Below are 20,125 nucleotides of genomic sequence, written 5' to 3'. Positions count from 1 at the left end.
GTGCTGTTCCTCAAGTGGCAAGCAGAAAGTGCAGAGTGCGATCCTCAGGTGAGCTGCAAAAGCTGTTTGTGAGCGGCACCCGCGGAGCGTGTGTCGCGAAAGGTTATGGACCGGAGGCGGTGGGCGTGGCCGCCGGGGGAAGAGGCACCAGCTGCGCTAGCTGAGGAATACTGGTCCTCGCAGTCCCCCGGTCGGTAGCCTTGTCCTTTGAGCCCCAACTGCCCTCGACCCACACGGCTTCCAGCTGGGAGCGGTGACAAGTTCTGTCGATTGCAGAACGCGCTCACACCAGCGGAAGCAGTCTGAATGGGGAGGCTTGCTGTTCCTCAAGCGGCAAGCAGAAAAAGCAGAGTGCGATCCTCAGGTGAGCTGCAAAAGCTGTTTGTGAGCGGCACTTTTAATTTTAAAGTCAAATTTGGAAACAGTTTTATTTTAAAATCAACCTGCAAGGCAGAGCTGACTTTTAAATGACACCAGACATCACATCAGTGCACACTTACGTGCATTAAGTCCACTGGGGTATCTAAGCCTACATGCCCTACCATATATTGGCGACTTACAATTGGGCTGTCTTGGCCAAATAGAATTACACCAATTACCATGTACCTTTTAAGGACAGAGACTGGCCTTGGACCTGGTTGGTAGAGCCCCAGACACATTCAGAGTGAGTAACCACCAGTATTAGTCAAGAAAAATGGGGATGATCAGGGCAAAAAGGATGATTTTCCTATTTGCCCCCTGTATCATGGACTAGAGAGATTGTACATGACCTCCACCAATAAAGGGGCCCAAGTACAGCACTGAACTCTTTCCTATCTAGCATTTGCTTTACTTTGATAGTCAAGCCTGCCTGCTGCAGGGCCTGAAGGACTTCCTTTAGGTGAACCAGGTGCTCCTTTCAGGAGGAACTGAGCACATCAATATCATCAAGATAAGCTGCACTGAAAGTTTCCAACCCAGGCAGGACTCTGTTCACCAACCTTTGAAAGATGACAGGGGTATTGTTTAAGCCAAAGTGCATCATTGCGAACTGAAAGTGGCCCTCTAGAGTGGAAAATACTAACATCTCCTTTGCCCCTAGACCTATAGCAATCTGTCATTCACCTGAGGCCAGATCATGTGTACTTGGGTACTTTGCACCCCCAACCTGTCAATGAGCTCATCATCAGCTCTAGGTATGGGGTGAGTATCAGTGTTGGTGACTACGTTCAAATCTCTGTAGTCCACCCAAAACCTCAATTCTTTATTTCCCCTTTGGGGATTAGGTTTAGGCACCAGTACAACTGGACTGGCCCAGGACTTGTCAGAGGGCTTAATTGCCTCCAGGTCCAGCATCTTGGCTACATCAGTCTTAATGCTGGCTCTGAACTAAACTGGTCAGACAACAGATACAGCTTGTTTTTCAAAGGTAGGCTGTCACCAGTGTCAATATCGTGGACACACTAAGTGGTTATTCCTTGGATCAGGGAGAACAGCCCAGTGAACTGCTCCAATTTGTCTGCAGGCTTTGTGCTGCTGGTCTGTTAACTTGGGAAAAGGTTCTAATCCCTCCACAGACCCATGTTGCACATTGGTGGAGAAGAGGTCTGGCAGAGGTTTATGCTCCTTATCCCCCTTCATCTGTGACTAACATCATTCTGATGTCTGCCCTGTCTTGGTGAGGTTTTAGTCTGCTTTTTTATTATTGTTTTTATTATTTTTAAAAGACACAATGAAAAACTAACATTCATACAATGAACAATAAAAAAAGAAGAAAAAAGTAACACAAATGTGGATCACTTACACCGGAAACAGATGGAACCTTAACAGTATCGGCACAATGCAGCGGTAAGAGGGGGGCAGGTGAGGCGCGAGTGACATGACAAAAAGCATAGATAAAAAAAAGACAAATAATTGGATAGTCCTTCTGGGCCAGTTCTATCATACAGTATGCCAATGGACATGAGAACATTATAGAATAACAGAATTACCAGCCGAGAACATTCTAAGGCGTTGATTAGCATAGAGTACCCACTCTCATTCCCTAGTCATCAGGAGCATCTGCCGGGGCCTGTTGTGCAGTTTGATATTGAACAAATTGACCCCAGAAACTCTTCGGGCAGTTACAAGGAGGGAGCAATTCATTGTAAACATCAGATTGGGTATTACAATAGATCATATCGTGCTCCCACTCTGCCACTGTGGGGACCGGGCCTCTCATCCAATGCATCTTTAGCCGACGCTTGGCAAGGAGAAGACCAATTGCTACCAACTTGTGTACATTCTTCTAATGGGTTTAGTATAACCCAGTAGTGCCAGCAGGGGATCTGGCACAAGGGATAGCCCAAGTATGTAATTCAGCTTCTGGAATTTTGTGCCCCAGTAATATTGTACCTGTGGGCACAGTCATGTCTGATGAAAAAAAACAGCATGCAGCGTCTGACACCACTCACAATTATCAGTGTCTCTCAAACCAAACCCAAACAGATGTAGGGGACAATGGTAAACTCTATTTAAAAATTTAAAATAGGCAAGTCGATGATGCCCATTAATAGAAATCTTACGGGTAACCTCACAGCAACAGAACCACATGTAATCTGTAATAGGAGTGCAAACATCCAAATGCCAGGCTTGTCTAGCCCTGCTAAGAGAGGGAGTCTTCGTTACCAGGGCTGAGGCATTTAGTTTAGAAATTAGCGTACATGGGGACTGAGCACTCAGGAGAACTGTCAAAGGGGGAATGGCCAAGGGCTCCTGTAAATCATCCCCTAGCGTTACCCGCAGAGCATGACGGGTTCTGAAAAAGGTGAATCTGGTCAGTGCAGAGTGCACGTTATCTGTGCCTGCAACTTCTTCTCATGAACCCACCCGCCCATGCTTGAAGACGTCACCCATATTCTGTATGTGTAGTCTGTTGAGGGAGTACAGGGTCCCTTTCTCCGAACTACGTGCAACCCATTAGCACCATTCAACATGCATTTGGGGTGAATATAATTGCGCCCCGTCATACATTACAAGCAGAGCATTCCACGCATGAACAACAGAGTTGTTCAAGTCCAATATACCGCAGTGCCTCGTTGGGGCTTGCGTTAGGAAACGAGGCAGGAAGTGCATGGCGGCGGTAGCCCTCTCGATATACAGATGCGGCAAATCATGGGGGCCATGCACACAACTGTACGCATGAGAGGCTTGTGCAGCCCTGTAATATAGTTTGAATTCCGAGCATTCAGTCTGCCAGCTGTGTACAGGAGCATGAGGGTGTCCAAAGCAACCCTAGGGGACTTACCAGCCCACGCCAATTTGACCATCAGGGAGCAGAGTTCATGAAACACTTGCTGAGGCACCACTATGGGAATATTAATAAAAAGAAAAGCAGGCATGGAAGCACAACCATTTTCATCAAGGAACTCTACCGGCCAAGGACAATGGGAGTCATATCCATTTTCTATATCATTGCCAAGCTTATGGATCACTTTGCCAAAATTGGCTTTAATCACCACATCCGCATCAGAGTGGACCTGAACGCCCAGATAATGGTCATTGCAGTGGAAACTCAACCGGAAACGGAGCTGTGGAGGGCGTCAACGTAAACAGTATGGATTTATTCCAATTAATCCTAATGCCGGAAAGACAACCAAAGCGCAATACCTCTCATATCACAGGTGATAAATGGATCTCAGGATCTCTAATATATAAAAACGTATCATCCGCGTAGTCAGAGGTAATGAGATTGTACTGAGGAAACCGAAGTCCTCTGTGCCCGTGATATTCACGCAATGCCCGCAGCAGGGGTTCAGCTGCTACTGCATACAGCAACGGGGACAAAGGGTACCGATGCCGAGTACCCTGCCGGATTGGAAAAGGAACAGAGACCACATCACCCGTGTGCACCCGAGCAACTGGAGAATTATATAGCACCGATACAAATTGCAAGAAAACTTCACCGACCTCAAGTCGGCGCAACACACCGTACATAAATTTCTATTCGATCAAATCAAAAGCCTTCTTGGCATCTAAGAAAACCGCGGTGGCCGTGACCTCCAGACGGACATGCTGCAGAGCCCCGAATACTGTGCGGAGATTGTGTGAGAGCGCGTGACCCAGGATGAACACAGCTTGTTCAGGACCTATGAGCTGAGGGAGAAGCGGCGACAGACGGTTCGCCAAGATTTTCGCGAACAGCTTAGTGTCCACGTTGAGTAACGAAAGCGGACGATAAGAGGGGCATCTGTGGGGATCTTTATTGGGCTTAAGCATAGTAATGATCAACGCCTCACGCATGGATGGGGGCATGATACCGTCCGCAGCCGTTTCATGAAACAGAGCTATAAGATGCAGAATTAGAAGATCGCTGAAGCCCTTATAAAATGTGACCGTAAGGTCTTTGAGCCCAGGGGCACTGCCCTCACGCATTGAACCCAAGGCAAGGCGAACCTCCGTCGCCTCAACAGGGTGCACCAGGAACTCACGTTGCCAATTCTGTAACCAGGGGAGCTGTATGTTTTCTAAGTAGTTAGAGATATCATCATCACTGGGGGCGAGTTTAGAGCAATACAACTCCTGATAATAAGAGCAAAACTGTGCATTAATTTCAGAATGATCCGTCAAAGACCATCCCGTCATCAATTTCCAATTCCACAATTCCGCCAGGGTCAAGTCGGTGAAGGGCCATTGCCGCCAACACTGAGCCAGGCTGATCAGACTCTCCATAAACTCTAGCGAAAGCGTACTTGGCCATATGCTTGACTTCGCTGTCAGCTTCTTCTTGAAATTCAGTCAGTGTGGCCTTAAGCGGCTCACGTATTTCCAGGATCATTAGTGAGTATTAGGCGTGTCTCTAGGTCCGCTAGACGGGACTCCAGCAAAGCGAGGCATACCACAAATAGCCCGGAGGATGCCTGCTTGCTTACTAATAGCGACGCCCCTGAAATTTTTTTTAAATGCCTCCCATACTGTGGCAAAGGAATCAACCGACCCCACATTGATATCAAAGTACTCCCCGATCGCGTCAATCAACTTGGAGCGGAAAACCAAATCTAATAAAGAATAGGGAGGAAAACGCCATAAAAAAGGAGGAGGGGAACGAGGAGGCACTGCAACAGTGACCTTAACCGGGGAATGATCCGAGAAAGAGCTGGCCAGAATTGCACAATCCAACACCTTAGGCAGCAGGGTTTGTGAAATAAACCAATATTCAATGCGCGTGTGAATATCACATTGCGCAGAATAATGTGTATACCCCCCACGGGCGCCTGAGTGAGCTGAAGTTGTAAAGCAGTATCTGTCACAGCCTTCGCTGACTTCGAAAGAGGATGACCTGGGCCCTTCGAACGATCAAGAGTGGAGTCTAATATACAATTGAAATCCCCCCCCAGAATATCGGAAGGGAACAGCGATCTTTGAGTAAAGCAAAGAGGGAGCGATAGAACCCCGGATCATCATAATTCAGACCATAAAAGTTAACAACCTGGAATTCCCACTCCGGACTATAACATCGGGACACTACATATCTGCCTGTCGGGTTCGTCATCAGTGGATCTAATTTGAAGCCAGCCTTAGGGTTAAGCCATGTCAGTACACCCCTAGAATAGGAGGTAAAGCCAGACGCATGAGAAATCCCTGCCAATCTGCTACCAGTAAGGAGTGCAGAGCCCGGAGGCAAATGTGTCTCCTGAAGCAATGCCACATCAATAGTTTCAAGTAAGCGATAATTTTCCGCGCCTTTCGATGGCCATTTAAACCCTGGACGTCCCATGTCATGAAGGTCATACGTTTGGGCAAGCCAGCCCTAGCCTGAGATTCTGTCATGTTGTCAACAATTGCACAGAGTGTAATCTCCCCCTGCATACCCCCACCCCCACACCACCACGCATATAGAAAATGAACATGTGATCCCTAAAAGAAAAGAAAAAAGGAGAGTAGACAACCAGATTAAACATACCGCCCCATACCCACGCCTTGCACACCCCAACTTTGCAAAGGCGAGCATTCACCCTCCCACATACCACAGAAAATAACAACCAAAATGCAATCACATCCTGAATAATGCAAACAAACTCAAAAAGGAGAAATAATACAGCGATAAACGCAGTGGGGCAGACGTTACCCAGCAACACAAACTAAACCAATCCACTGCCACTACACCACCGACGGATTACAAGAACCTCGTAATTACATGTCACACAGCAAGAAATAAATGGTGAATAGCAAATAAGGACGTGCCATGTTGGTACCGATAGTGCACTAAATACACACCTCCTTGTGATGCAACCTGCAAACAAATTACCTCAATCCAGGGAACATCCTAGAGGCAGGAGATGGAATTGGTGGAAATAAACTGACCTGCGACAAACTCGTTTCTCCTCTACCTCATATTGTTTATTCCGCTAGACGGGCCAGCGATGCAAAAAGCACGTTATAACTTTGCAAAACTATTACAAAAAAACACGAACAAAGCAGCATACTATTTACGGAATGTAAGCATTATCTCAGTCGTTATCGTCGAGGCTTCCAGGAACTTTGTCCAATACAGGGGCACGCTCTGATCCCTCGCACATTTGCCAGCTTTTCACAGTCCCGGAGCGCTTTCTGCAGGGTCTGCCGGTCCGAATATATCCTGGGCTTGCCGTCGAACAAAACTTTGAGCCGTGCCGGGTATAACATAGCGTACTCAATATGGTGTTCATGCAGTTTCTGTTTCAAGGAAATTAACTGCCGCCTGGCCTCCTATACCTTGAGGGTGAAATCCGGGAACAGAGAGATGGAAGAGCCTTCGTATTGCAGAGTTCCCAGTTCTTGTGCCTTGCGCAACGCAGCATCTCTGTCCCAGTAGTTGAGGAGTTTTGCTATTATAGGCCGAGGCTGGGCACCAGGCTGTGGGTGGGGGCCAAGCGATCGATGTGCCCTCTTCAGGACGAATAGGTGGGAAAAGGTATCCGCAGCCAGCAGGGAGGTCAAAAGATTTTCCACAAATTTCTCCATGTTTCAAGTAACTGTGGAATCCGTAAGGCCCGTAGTGCTTAGGTTACTGCGGCGCGACCTGGCCTCCAAATCCTCAGCTCGATCCTGTAGCGCAGCCAGTGTGCGCTCAACCCGCCTCTGCGTGCCACCCGCATCGGTCTGGGACTCCTCTATCTCGGTGATATGGTCCTCAGCCATATCTATGCGCTCTGAGTGTTTATCGACCCTCTCGGACATCCTGTCCATTCTGTATGCCAGCATGTCTATCTTGGCGTTGATGGCAGTGAGCCCCTTTTGCTTGGTGCAATAATGTGCTTGATGTCACCGACAGGGTCCTCAGCAGGGGCCTCCGACTTGGAAAGCGCATTGTCCCCCACCTCCTCGTAGCGCTGAGACTTGCTCTGCTCAAAATCGAGCTTGGGTTGGGACTCATCAGGTTTCCCCATCATCAGTTTCTCACACAATGTGCAACCCAGGGGAACACACACCAGAGTCAGCGGCCAGGTGGAGACCAGGGGCGTTCGGATGCCGTGCCCGTAGAGTCAGGCCCTGATGGGCGACGCAGACACAGCAATTAAGAAGAGACAGCCAGCGACCAACAATCCCACAGTCACGCCAGGATGGAAGGGGAGCACAGAGCATATGCCTATGCAAGGGCGAAGGTAAATTCCAATATATCCCCAGCATCACCACAGAGCAGCAATCACCGAGACAGAATTAATAGGGACCGCTGCCAGTCCAAAAGCCAGACACGGGGAACCCCAAATGGGATATAGTGGAGTGACCCGCAGGAGACAGAAAAACTGCAGGTGCAAAGCTGCCCACAAACGTAGGAAGCAGAGTCCTGCCTCAGGCTCAGATAGGATGTGAGGCCAGGCTGCAGGGGAGGACACACAGTGCCCAAGAGGGCAGACACCTAGCCAGCCTCCCGCAGCTCGGGTCAAGGTCATCTCATCTCCGTGGATGGTGCCGCCAGCAATGCTCCGCGGGTGCTGCAGTCCTGGAGGAGCGGGGAAGAGGCAAATATTGCAGAGCATCCGCTGGGCCGGGCATGCAGAAAGCAGCTGCGCCGTCCCCCAGGCGCTGATCAGGAAAGTCTCCCAGGCTGCCCGGGCCGCTCCCAGATCTCAGGTGCGTCGTGGCCCCCGCAGCGCAAGGGGAGCCAGCGCAGCACAGCAGCTGGCCCGGAGGGGAGCAACAGCAGCAGCGGGACAAACCAGGGCAGTCGTCAGCCCCAGCGTCGCGATCACAGACCGGGCAGCAATAAACTCGGGCAGTTCCCTCCCACGAGCGTGCGGTCAGCAGGCCACACCATGCTGCGATCCCCTGGCAGCGATGCAATGTCTCCCAGTGGTGATTCAAGGCAGACAAAGACAGCCTCGGGGGGATCGAGGGCTCAGAAGGGCATATCCGTCATAACAGCAGCGGATTAAGGTGAGGAATTCACAGATTCATGCCAGATATTTGTGGTGTGCGGCGAAGCCTTGATACGAAGCAGCCATTTTCCAGCCAGGCAAGCTCCGCCCCCGGTTTTAGTCTGTTGACATGGAGTACCCTGTGAGGACTCCTGGGGGTGCCAAAATCCTGTGTTCTCCATGCCACTGGAGTCAAGAAACAGGTCCCAGGATGCTTGTTTCCAGTCCAGGGAGGACCTTGCCTGGCAGTGAAGGCTAGAATGTTCCCATGGGGAACAAGGTCAAGATTGATTTGCATATGGCTGGGTCGGAACTGGAAAGCCATGGGGAACAAAACACAATGTATTTAGGCCTAGATCTCTGTACTTGGCTGAATGTTTGACATTGTGCATCATTCTGTTCATCAATTGCTCTATTTGCATTTGTCTTGGCAATAGGCACACCCTATTGTCAATTACAGGATTTATTGCCTGTTTGCCTGTTTGCAGCGAGAGGCACAAAATATTGCTTTGTTGTTGGCTTGTCTTTAGCGATAAGCACACCTCACTGTCACCCAGAAGCTTCTTTTTCACAGATTTGCTGTGTGGAAGTTGCCTCTTGTCTCCTGTAAAGGAAGCACACCAGAGAGCCCTGAAGCTTTGTAAGTGTTTTGGCTCATGTGGTCAGGTATTTCCCCTACTGGATTTCTATTCAGCGACAGACATGCTCTAGAAATTTACTCTATTTTTTTTTACTTTTGTGGAAACAAACATATAGGCTTTTAGGTCATTCTTTAGCTCTATACCTTTCATATATGTTGTTGTGGGTGATGCAGTTGTGTGTTACAAATGAGGTGTCTCACATTCAAGTACTTTGGTATGTAAAGTGATATTTGTGTTTATATCTGTGTTTTTATTATTACCTTTATTTGTGTAAGATGCAAAATGCCAATATTTCGCCACCATTCTTAGCCTAAGCTGCAGTTCAAAAGTACACGTCGATTCAATGGTTTTAAAACTTTGACAGCTATTTAATTGCTATTGATGGGGATACATTTAATGCAAGAAGGAAGTTGGCCCTATTTTACAATTGTTTAGGTGCTGAAAGCCAACACACAGTTGACCATTTATCCACAGCTCTCTGTCCTACCGCCACAGAAGTGGGATACATACACGGAGGCAGTTAATAGACTTAAAAATCATTTAAAGAATTACTCCACCATCAGAGTGGAAAGACATAGGTTTTTTACCAGAACATAATGTCAGTTTTAATCCATTGATCATTTTTGGGCAGAATTGAGAGTGTTAGCCTCAGCATGCGAGTTTGATGGGAGCCTGGAACATTATTTCAAGAACCTAATTGAGGTTAATTGTTTTGACAAGCGTATCCAACAGAAATTACTATGCTGTCGCAATCTCAATGTCCATACACAACTAGAGATAGCCAGAAGAATTCATGGATTGATCCAGGCTTTGAAGGAGTTGAACAAAGACAAGGAACAAGTAACTACAAAACAGGTACATGCAATCACACTCAAGCCAAATACCATATTTCGCTTGATAAAAATTCAAGGAAGGGTGGGAGATCTAGTGGTAATTCCAAAACATGCTTTAGGTGTGGTTCTAACAACCATTTAGCCAATGCCAAAACTTGCGGCCAATAAACTGTGTTGGAAATCTAAAAAGTTGTGCCATTTTGCAAAAGTGTGCAGGAGTGTGCAAAAGTTGGGGTTTGGGAAGGAAGAAGAGTCCCTTCTGTATCAAGAGTTGGCAAAAGAATTAGACACCAGGGTAGTGTCATCCAAAAAGATGGTGGAGGGTAGTCAAGGTAATGTTAAAAGTGGAGATCTGATTTGTGATATCTGTATTGGTAAAGCTAAGTTAAAGGTCATGGTTGATTCTGGTTCACCCATCACTATTATTACTGACAAAATATACCATTCAGAGGTTTTTAAGTCCTTGAGTCGCCTCCTGACAAACACAGAAATGCATTCAGTGGTCATAGTATTAACTTGATGAGCTTTTTTTGAGAATGTATTTTCATTACAAGGGAAGTCCATCTCTACCAAGATTTATTTTGCAGTAAAGGGCTACAATATTTTGGGGTGAAGTGATCAGGGGGCACTTGGCATTGTGCTCAGACCAGTAACTGAATGTCCCATATCCTTAGTGGATCATGTGGTACAACCCCCAACCCATAACATGGTTACTTGTAGATCATAAATCTCAACCCCAAACAATGACAAGGTTACTTAATAATCATAAATCTCATTTTGAAGGTCACCTTTGATTGGTGAAGGGGTTCAAGCACGATATCCTCTTAAAAACAGATGGAATACCAGTTGTGCATGAAGTAAGAAATGTTCCATTGAGTGTTAGGGGTCAATTGAAGAATCATGTATATAAACTGTGCTAAGCTAAAGTCATTGAGCCCAACAGTTCCTCAGAGTAGGTTTCCCCCATAGTGGTAGCAAAAACAAAAAATAGTTACATGAGGCTCTGTATGAACCGCCAATCTATCAACAAGAACATTCTAGTGAATTGTTTTCCCCTTCCCAAAATCCAAGAGATATTAGCACAATTGGGTGATGCTGAAGCATTTTCCACTATTGACCTGAGAGCAGCGTAACACCAGATAACCAGATAGATTTGTGTGCTAATTCCAGAACCTCAACCACCTTTAATACACCTTTTGGTGCATACAGGTTCTTGCAGTTACCTTTTGGCCTAGCGTTGGCTGCATCAGTCTTTAAGAAACTAATGTGTAAACTCTTTGGAGATAATAAACTGGTTTTGGCATTCCAAGACGATATCCTAATATTCACTACCAATGAGGAGGATCACTTGAAAGCCTTAAATATTGTATTGGGCACCCTGAAAAATAAGGACTAACTGAAAAAGATGAATGTTGCTTCATGGCTCCAGAGGTGGAGTATTTAGGGCACATTTTGTCCAAAGCTGGTATAAACCCAAATCCGATTTGGCTGATACAATTAAACAGAACCCACAGACAAGGATCAGTTAAGAAACTTCCTATGTTTATGTGAAAATTATTCTAGATTTGTACAGAATTTTGCTTTACAAACTGAGCCCCTTAGGAGAATTTTGTGAAAAGGGACTGAATATGCTTAGGGAACTGAGGAACATGAAGCATTTGAAGGTTTGAAACAGTTAATTGTTAATGCTCCTAACTTATTTCCGTTTAAAGATGATGTTATGTCAATTTTGACAGTAGATGCCAGCTGGATTGGTTTGGGGGCAGTGCTGTCACACATGATGGAAGCGAAAGAATGTACAATAGAGTTTGCCTTTAGGCGTTTGTCCGTGACTGAGAGTAACTATAGTATGATAGAACAAGACGTGCTGACTTGTGTTTGGGTGACTAGCCAGTTTTCCACATATCTATGGAGACGCACGTTTTCCCTCATTTCAGATCACAAGCCTTTAGAATTTTTGATTTCTGAAGACAACTTGAGTAAGGCAAGTCCCAGATTGGGGACGCTTCTGGCGAGAATGTATGAGGTACGTTTTGATGTAAAACACATTTCCGGAACTATGGGCCCGATTCACAGACTAACTTAAGACAAAATCCTAAACTTACTACTTTTGGTATTCACAGAAGTTAGGATTTTGTCTTAAGTTTGTCTTAAGACAAACTTAACCCCTTCCACGCTGATGACGAGCTGGGCTCGTCATGGCGTAGCCTCCTCGCACCTTGATGACGAGCCCAGCTCGTCACGTAAAGTGCGGCTTTAAAAAACTCAGCACAGGAGCGGAATTCCGCTAGCGCGCATGCGGTTAAGACAGACTTAAGACAGACTTAAGTTCGGATTTTGTCTTAGGTCTGTCTTAAGACAAACTTAAGACAAAATCCTAACTTCTGTGAATACCAAAAGTAGTAAGTTTAGGAGTTTGTCTTAGGTTAGTTCTGTGAATCGGGCCCCAAGAATGCCAGTGAGGACTTTCTACCTAGGTGTCCTATTCAGAACAGTGATGTATAGGCTGTGGTTGATGAGGTTGAGTGTGTTGTTGGGAAAGTGGATGGTGTGGTATTTGCCAGTAAAACTATTTCGTAGTTGGAATGGAAGGAGTGTGCTGGGAAAGACAAATGGCAAGACAAGTTGAGACAGTCCATTACTAAAGGTTGTCCTCAGGAAAGGAACATGACTGTTGATATTAGACCATTTTACAAAGCCTAAGACGGGCTTTCCATAGATAATGAACTGGTGCTGCGTGGGAACAGGCTAATTCCCCCAAGTTTTCTAAGGAAGCAATTGGTAGATCTTGCACATCAAGGTCATGTTGGCAGGACTGGCTTAAAAAAAGGGTTACACTTTCGATAATCTGGCCCACGTTTTATTCTGGTTTCAAAATTCTACAGCTTAAAGATTAAGCTCAGTATAGCCCACTGTACCTATGGAAGGCAATCTCATGGCTTGTATCTCTTGGGGCTTCTGAAAGTGCACTACAAAATGTACACTTTAAAGGACAGCAGTGGTGTACTTTTATTCCACATAGCAGTGGCATATCAGGACTTTTTCCATTCTGGTGCATGTTGTTTTGTTTTTCCCACTAAATAAAAGCAACCCACTGCAACAACCATCATGAAAAGAACAGCAGGAGTGGTTGCCCTATTCAAGCCTAACTTAGACATGCTCTGGGGTCGAACTGAATGAACAGAGTGACAGTACATGATTTCATAATACACGACTTTATAAGGGCAGGACAGTCACTGCTATGTTCATGGGAAGAGAGAAATATCCTTGAAAAATGCCCCTCATCGCACAGCAGCAGTGTGCCAATCATCAGTGGCACATAAGGTCAGGATACTGTTGCCACCCTAATAAACAAAAGTGCACAGCTATTTTCTGGTAATGTAAAATAGGGGCAACACATGGAATCTTTAGATCTCTGTTTTGCTGCGCTTCGCATCACGCTGCTCCACAGCTGCCAAGTTTTCAGCTTGCCTATGTGTGACATTTCCATTCTTTGAGCGTGTTTATGTGTGACACTTGAGGCTGAATGTGTGACACTTACAATGACACCATGTAGGGAGTAAAACAATCAGTTATGTGAATGTAATGAGAGAAGTATCAGAATGGCTCCTTCTGAGCAATGCCATAGTCTAGATATTGTTGTAAAACGGCTCTAGCTCTCCTGAACTGCTCATACGTGATCACTAACCTATCCCTTACAGGCCACCTAGCAGTGATGACATTTACGTGTCTTCTTGGCCCTGTGTTGGGTAAAGTTTTACACCAGGATGGAGGGTGAGGGTCAGTCATGATAACCCATCCTAAATTAACCCATACGCTACCAATCATTAACTGTCTGCTGTATTGGACACTGGTATTTGCAGATTTCGACTATTAAGGGTCCTGCTTTGCTTCTGGAAGTGGACAGGCCCATTCCTAATCTAGAGTTTGCTATTTTCTAATGAAATGTTAAAACAGGAGTAGAGTATGCCAGTAGCATTTTCTGCACCATGCTTTCTGAATGGTGAAGAAACTATCAATTGATTGATTCTCTGTGAGGTTCACCAATTCTTTTAGGAATCGGGGCCCAGATTTACTACGATTTGATGCAGCGCCTTGCAGCAACATAACTTGCTGCTCTGAGTCACATGGGGAGAGCAGGAATACGCCATATCTACTAAAGTTTCTGCTCCTTCGCTCTGTGCTGGTGCACCTGTGGCTGCCCAGTGCCAGTTCAGGCACGCTTACACCATGGTGCAAGGGTACCTGCCTGTGTTACAGTTAGGATTGATTTTGTGTAGGAAGAGACACCTTCCTGTACGAAAATAATCTCCAGAAGCATTTCCACTTTCTATGCTTGCTGCAGACTGCAGTAAATGTAGAAAGAGGAAATAACGAGGAGAAATAAAGATACTTATCTTTATGCCTCACCTGGTGTAGCATTTTGACACATTCCCAGGTACACTGGTCTTAGTAAATGTGGGAATGCAAACAAAAACCATGGGTGGATGCGTGGCAAAACCTATGCTCCACACATGGATCGCTTTCCTGTGACTTGCGCTGCCTTGCGTTACTCCAGATTTACTACGCTACACACAGCTTTGCAAGGTGGCTGTGTGTGGTATAGTAAATCTAACTTAAGGGGTTGTATTGCCTTGGGCGACGGAGAGGTAATGCAAGCTATTGATAAATCCAGGCCCAGATTTCTGCCTTACCACCCAACATTAAAGTAGCCCATTACACTGCTGAACTAAGATAGTGCATGTGAGGCACTATCTGTCCTCTTATTGATACAATCCTGGAAACTACTAATACACTCTTTCCTTTATTTGTCCTTCCTTCACTTCACCATTCACTGCTGTCACCTTTTGAACTCCTTTTGTAGTGTAGTTCCTATTTTCCCAATAGGCTCTGCGCATTGGAATAACATAAACAGCAGTGTTGACGTAGGACTGAGGTCATCTAGGTCTCTACTGACTATGTTAAACTTAATTTAGGTTTGCGCCAGCTAGCTCAGAGGTCACTGGAAACTTTCTTGAATGAATAGGGAGGGACAAGCTTCCCTGGCTCAGACAAGAAGGGATTCAGTTTCCGACAACCGCATAAACATGACAACTTTGCTCCCTCAGAATAAGAGTATATCTCTAGAGTCCTGTGAAAACAATAGACAGCTATTTCACTCAGTCAGAAGTGCATACTTAGTTTCACCAGAATGCAGAGAAATAGAGAGACGGGCGTTTTCAATTAAAAGGTGTTATTTATTGAGCAGTCTTCTTTCTCATGCAAGAGAAATGAATTGCCACAATTGCAATACTTAAAGTAAAGTAAAGTGCGTACAGTAAAAGTAGTATTATGAAATAATACTGTAAAAGCATTGATATGGTTTCTTAGCCATATGATACTTTAAAAAGGATAAAATATATACATACATAAATACATTGACTAACGTACTCAACTGGTGCTTCTAACTAAGCCTACCCCGGTGTACCTGACCTAAGCCTAATACGTGGGAAGGGATAAGTAAGTAGCAATTTAAGTTAAGTTGGTTAAGATTATTTTGCCAAGAATCTGCATCAAGAATTCTCTCAAGGGTTTAGTCAGCTCTGTACCTTGGTAATAGAATGTGGGAGGTCTGGCATCTCTTTTCCTCAGGACTCGATATCCCAGCAACCCGCAAGGGTAGGCTGGAAACACCGGAGCTGGATTTTCTCGGCTGGAGAAAAAGACAGCGTCTCTCTCAGTGCGTCAAACAGGAGGGGCGGCTTCCGTGGGCTCTCGCATCAGCTGGGCTCTCGGGCAAGTAGATGGCCGCTCTGCTCCAAACCAGCGTGTGTTTGCTTAAGGCAACTGTTGGTATTTTATACCTGGAAGGTGCCGGGTTTGACGTAAGGTTGGACATAAGACGTCACTAAGAACTAACAGTTCTTTCTGTACTCCAGGAGTTCTTGTTCAAATCAAAACAAAAGCAGGGGGGATTTCCCGGGCTGCTGGAGACTTGGTTTGTTTAAAGAACGCGTTGTACTTTCTAGGAGTCTAAGGGGAGTAGCCGCGCTGTATTCGGACTGCATGGGCTATTACTAAATATGGATATGATTCGTATGCCTTTATAAGGATATAGTTTATTATAACCACATAAGGGCATAAATCGGGAATATTGAGTTAGGGTCCTAGATAGAAACACAACACTTTCTTTACTTCACTTCCCACTCTCCTTCATTCACTGTTTTCCATTCTCTCGCTTTTTCACACCTAAACTCATTCAACTTTCTCCACTGTTTCTCCCTCTCTTAATTTTTACAGCTATCTGCTTTTACCAAAGATCCTTTCCTACTTCTCTGCTATCTTTCTTCTCTTCTAGCTGCCCACAAATTCATTCTCTCTCTCTGCCCCTCCCCCCAACATCAGGGAATGTGAGGGAATTTTATGCTCTGCATCCAGTGCCTGTGGGGGCTAATCAGACCTCGTGTCTCTCTAAACCATTATTCAAATTTGGTATTTTGAAAACACAAATTTGCAAATTCATAAATATGCGATTTAGTACAAAAAGCTACAGAACGTGATTGCAGCACAGAAACTAACATGTGTTTTAATTTGAATGCTAAATCAAGACTAAGGGCCATATGTATCAAGCAAATTCGCATTCGCAAACGCCGAAATTCGCAGAATTTTGGTGTTTGCGAATGCGAATTTGCTAAATGGTATGTATTAAGGAAAATCTGGTGCAAAATAAGAAATCGCAAAATTTGCGATTCCTTATATTGCAATTGCATTTAAGGAATCGCAAATTTTGCGATTCCTTAAATGCAATGTATGAAGCAAAAAAAATTGCAAATTGTCCTTAAGGAATCGCAAATTACCACCAACTTCAAGTTGGTGGTAAGTTGCGAATTCCTTGAAAAATGCACATTTCTGCATTTTTCAAAGTGCCATGTGACGAACATACATGCCCTTAGGGCATGTATGTGCGCCACATGTGCACCCATGCTTATTTCAGGGGTGCAACAGGGTGTCCTTTGGACACCCCTGCACCCTTGAAATTATTCTCAATTTGCGATTCTCAAATTGCGAATTGCGAATTGCAAATTGAGAATAACTTCCCATTCATGCCTATGGGCCTCCTGGCCCATAGAAATGAATGGGAAAGTATTCCTTAATGGCAATTCGCAATTTGCTAATCGCAATTAAGGAATACTAAGAATTCTGAAAAAAATAGCAAATTTGTAAATACATCCCAATTTGCGATTCTGAAATAGTGATTTCTAAAAAATCGCTATTTCAGAATTGCAAATCAGGTTGATGATACATATGGCCCTAAAAGTCATGAAGTCCTGCTTCTGTAGACCGCCTTGGTGTTTGCATAATGTTAAAGGGATGGATATTAAGGAAATGTGTCTGTTTAGACACACACCCACTTGTCGATCTCTAAAATATAAACCACAACATGCATAATATTTACATGTTCACTGCCCCATGGACGAGTGACAAACGTATGCTGCCCACACAATGTGAAAGGACTCACACTGCACACCAGCCACCAAGCCTGGGTCACCACTTCTCAGCTCTGCCAGGGCCACAGGACTGTAAAGAATTTCATGTGCCAGTCTGTAGCAGGGCAGCAGCCCACGGTCATATTTGCGCTGCTGTGCATGGTCGAGGATATAAAGCTGACAGTGGAGGATACCTTGAAGGAGGATCCACGGGGGAAGCCCAGACGAAAATGCTTTATGTGCTGTGGTTGAACAAACTATGGCCCATAGTTCTAATTTTTTCATGCAACGCAACACAGCAAGACACCTTACTGCGCTGGGTGAAAAGGATAGGGTAGCTATGCCCCACATTTACCATTATATGGCACATTCCTGTCCTCTCCTTGAGCTGGCATATTGAGTGCAGCCTAGCGCCATCACAGGCACCCTTATGTCGTGGTCCAGGATTGCCTGCATTGCAGGCAGGATTGATTTTGTCACACCTTCCTGCACAAAATTATAGAAGCAATTTCCCCTTTCTAAGTGTGTTGGAAAAGGCAGCACACTTAGAAAGAGGAAACACCAAAGAGAAATAAAGACATTTCTCCTCGTTGTGCCTCTGGTGGGAAGGCGTACAATTCTGACGCAGGCCCACTAGTGTTGTAAAGCTAGGAATGCATCAGAATGCATGGGTGGATGGGTGGAAACATTCACGCTCCACCCAAGAAACCCCTCAACCACACAAGGCAGACACTTGGGCTGCATTGTGTTACACCAGATTCACCAAGTCATACAGGGTGGCCTTGAGCGACTTGGCAAATCTGATTTTAGGTTTTGCGTCACCCTGCCTTCGCATTGCATGGTGCATGGGCAAAGCAAAACAAGAATTTGCAATGCAATAGGTATTCCAATTACACAAGTTTGAGCTATTGGAATTGTAAATAACAATGCCTTTTTATTTATGTTCCGGTTTTTAAAACTTAAATAAAAGGCATTGTCATTTACAATGACAGTAGCTTAAACTCGCTTAAAGGCGAGACCTACTGCATTTCAAATCTATTGTAAATCAATGTGGCCAGTTTATTCTGAAGCACATTTCTCTCAAGGTATTTTCCCTGAGTATTAGTAAATAAAGCAGCTCTTCGAGTTCGAAATACCACATAATTAAAATAAATAAAAGTACTCCCAGTATTTCCGAAAATTGGGTGTATAGCCAGAGATTTGGGTGGTTTGAAGTCTGCTGTCTAGGCTTAGGAAAAGAGATGTGTGTTGTCTTGCATGTCCTTCAGTGCGTCACTCATATGCTCTGCTCAACATGGAGCATAGCGTCATGTCAGACGTCACAAATGGGGCGGAGCACTAGCATATGTGTCAGTAGCAGGGATGCCTGGCTGTGAAGCTGTGCTCAGAGCTAGAGCAACACTAAGTCCAGGGCAACTGGAATTATGTGATTATGCTGCTGCAGCGATTTTCATACAATTTTACATTTGCCACATAATCCATCATCTACTGCATTATATGCAGATTTTAATAACAAATAGTTTCGAGCTCAAACAGTTCAAAATGTATTAAAAACATAGCAAAAGGTATTGCTACGCAGTAGAAGATACTTTGTAAAGGTTGACTGGTCATAATTCTGTAACTTATGGCTGTGTTTGGGTGTAAAAGTGGTACTAATGAGTTGCAACTAATACCCAGACAGTGTTAACACGTTTAGAAATAATGAAGTGATTCTGTAGGAGAGTAGGGTCTGCTTTCCTATGGTCACCCCAGATTTTTGCTTTTGCTTCACTGGTTTTCGACATAATGTGGCTGTGGGCCTGCTAATCAGACCCACAGCCTGCTGTTCTCTCTCTAAATTCACATCCATGTACTTTAGGTACATACCCAATTGGACATTGGTTCACCTTATCAGCCCCTGTACAGTGTACTAAAGGTACCCAGGGCATAGGTGTATCCAAGGCCTACCAGGGGCTGCAGCATATCTTTTGCCACCCCTGGCTGGCTATCCAAACTGAACCAACCGGCTGATCACTCAGCTGGGGCAAGGTCGTGTAATCACCCCTTGCTTAGATATAGTATACCTATATCTGAACCTATAGCTGGGCACATATACACCTATAAGTCACTACTATGGCAGGCCTTAACAATCCTGGAGGCAGAGTGCTTGGTTTTATGTGAGATGGTGCTCTAGCATGAGCTGAGCCTGTCTGCAGCTGTCAGGACCAACTCCCTTAGCTGTTCCGGGATATTGCCATACCATATACTCTTAAGTGCATTATAATCCTTGCGGTTACTTGCTAACTTTGGTTTGGCTTTATCAAAACATGTCATGTAAGGTGTCATACGCTTTGGAATACTACCCCCTCGCCAGTCCTGGCGACGGGGGTAGCATTCCACCCTTCTAGAGGGAGAAGACATGTTACTTTGCTTAAATGTGGTTAAATCTAACCAAAGCCCCAGCATCACAAAATGGATGCTGCTGCCACAGACCCGAGTCTGGCCTCCAGCTGCTGACCGAAACTCCAGCAGAGGAGGCCTGGACAATAGATATCCTGTCACAGGGAGGTGTTACACCACCCCAGACAGGAGATAGCGGATTGTAGCAGGGAGTGTTGAATGAAACTAGACACTGACTGGGGAGCACAAGGCTTCCCATGCATAGTCCAGTTCAAACCAGTGCTGGGACACTCCAGTCCCAGCTCTGGCACGAAACTGGACAAAGGGAAAGGGGTGTAACCACCCCCTTCCTGGGTTCCACCCATAGGAGGGACCTAGCAGGTAATCCAGCCCCTTGATTTGGAATAAAGGTAGGAGCTGTGCCCAGGAGCATTAGATTATCCTGAACAAAA

General features: G+C 45.3%; 1 protein-coding gene across 1 annotated transcript in view; it reads right to left on the bottom strand.

Moving 5' to 3' along the window:
- Positions 1–3,960: 3,960 nt before the first annotated feature.
- Positions 3,961–20,125, bottom strand: part of LOC147683658 (uncharacterized) — a 48,274-nt gene continuing 32,109 nt past the window's right edge. The window contains exon 2 of the mRNA XM_086942559.1: positions 3,961–4,539. Coding sequence (XP_086798685.1) covers positions 3,961–4,539 — 579 coding nt within the window. The remainder of the gene's footprint in view (positions 4,540–20,125) is intronic.

Source organism: Lissotriton vulgaris, chromosome 11, assembly GCF_964263255.1.
Source record: "Lissotriton vulgaris chromosome 11, aLisVul1.2, whole genome shotgun sequence".
Classification (NCBI taxonomy): Eukaryota; Metazoa; Chordata; class Amphibia; order Caudata; family Salamandridae; genus Lissotriton; species Lissotriton vulgaris.
This window is presented reverse-complemented; position numbering and strand designations above follow the sequence as displayed.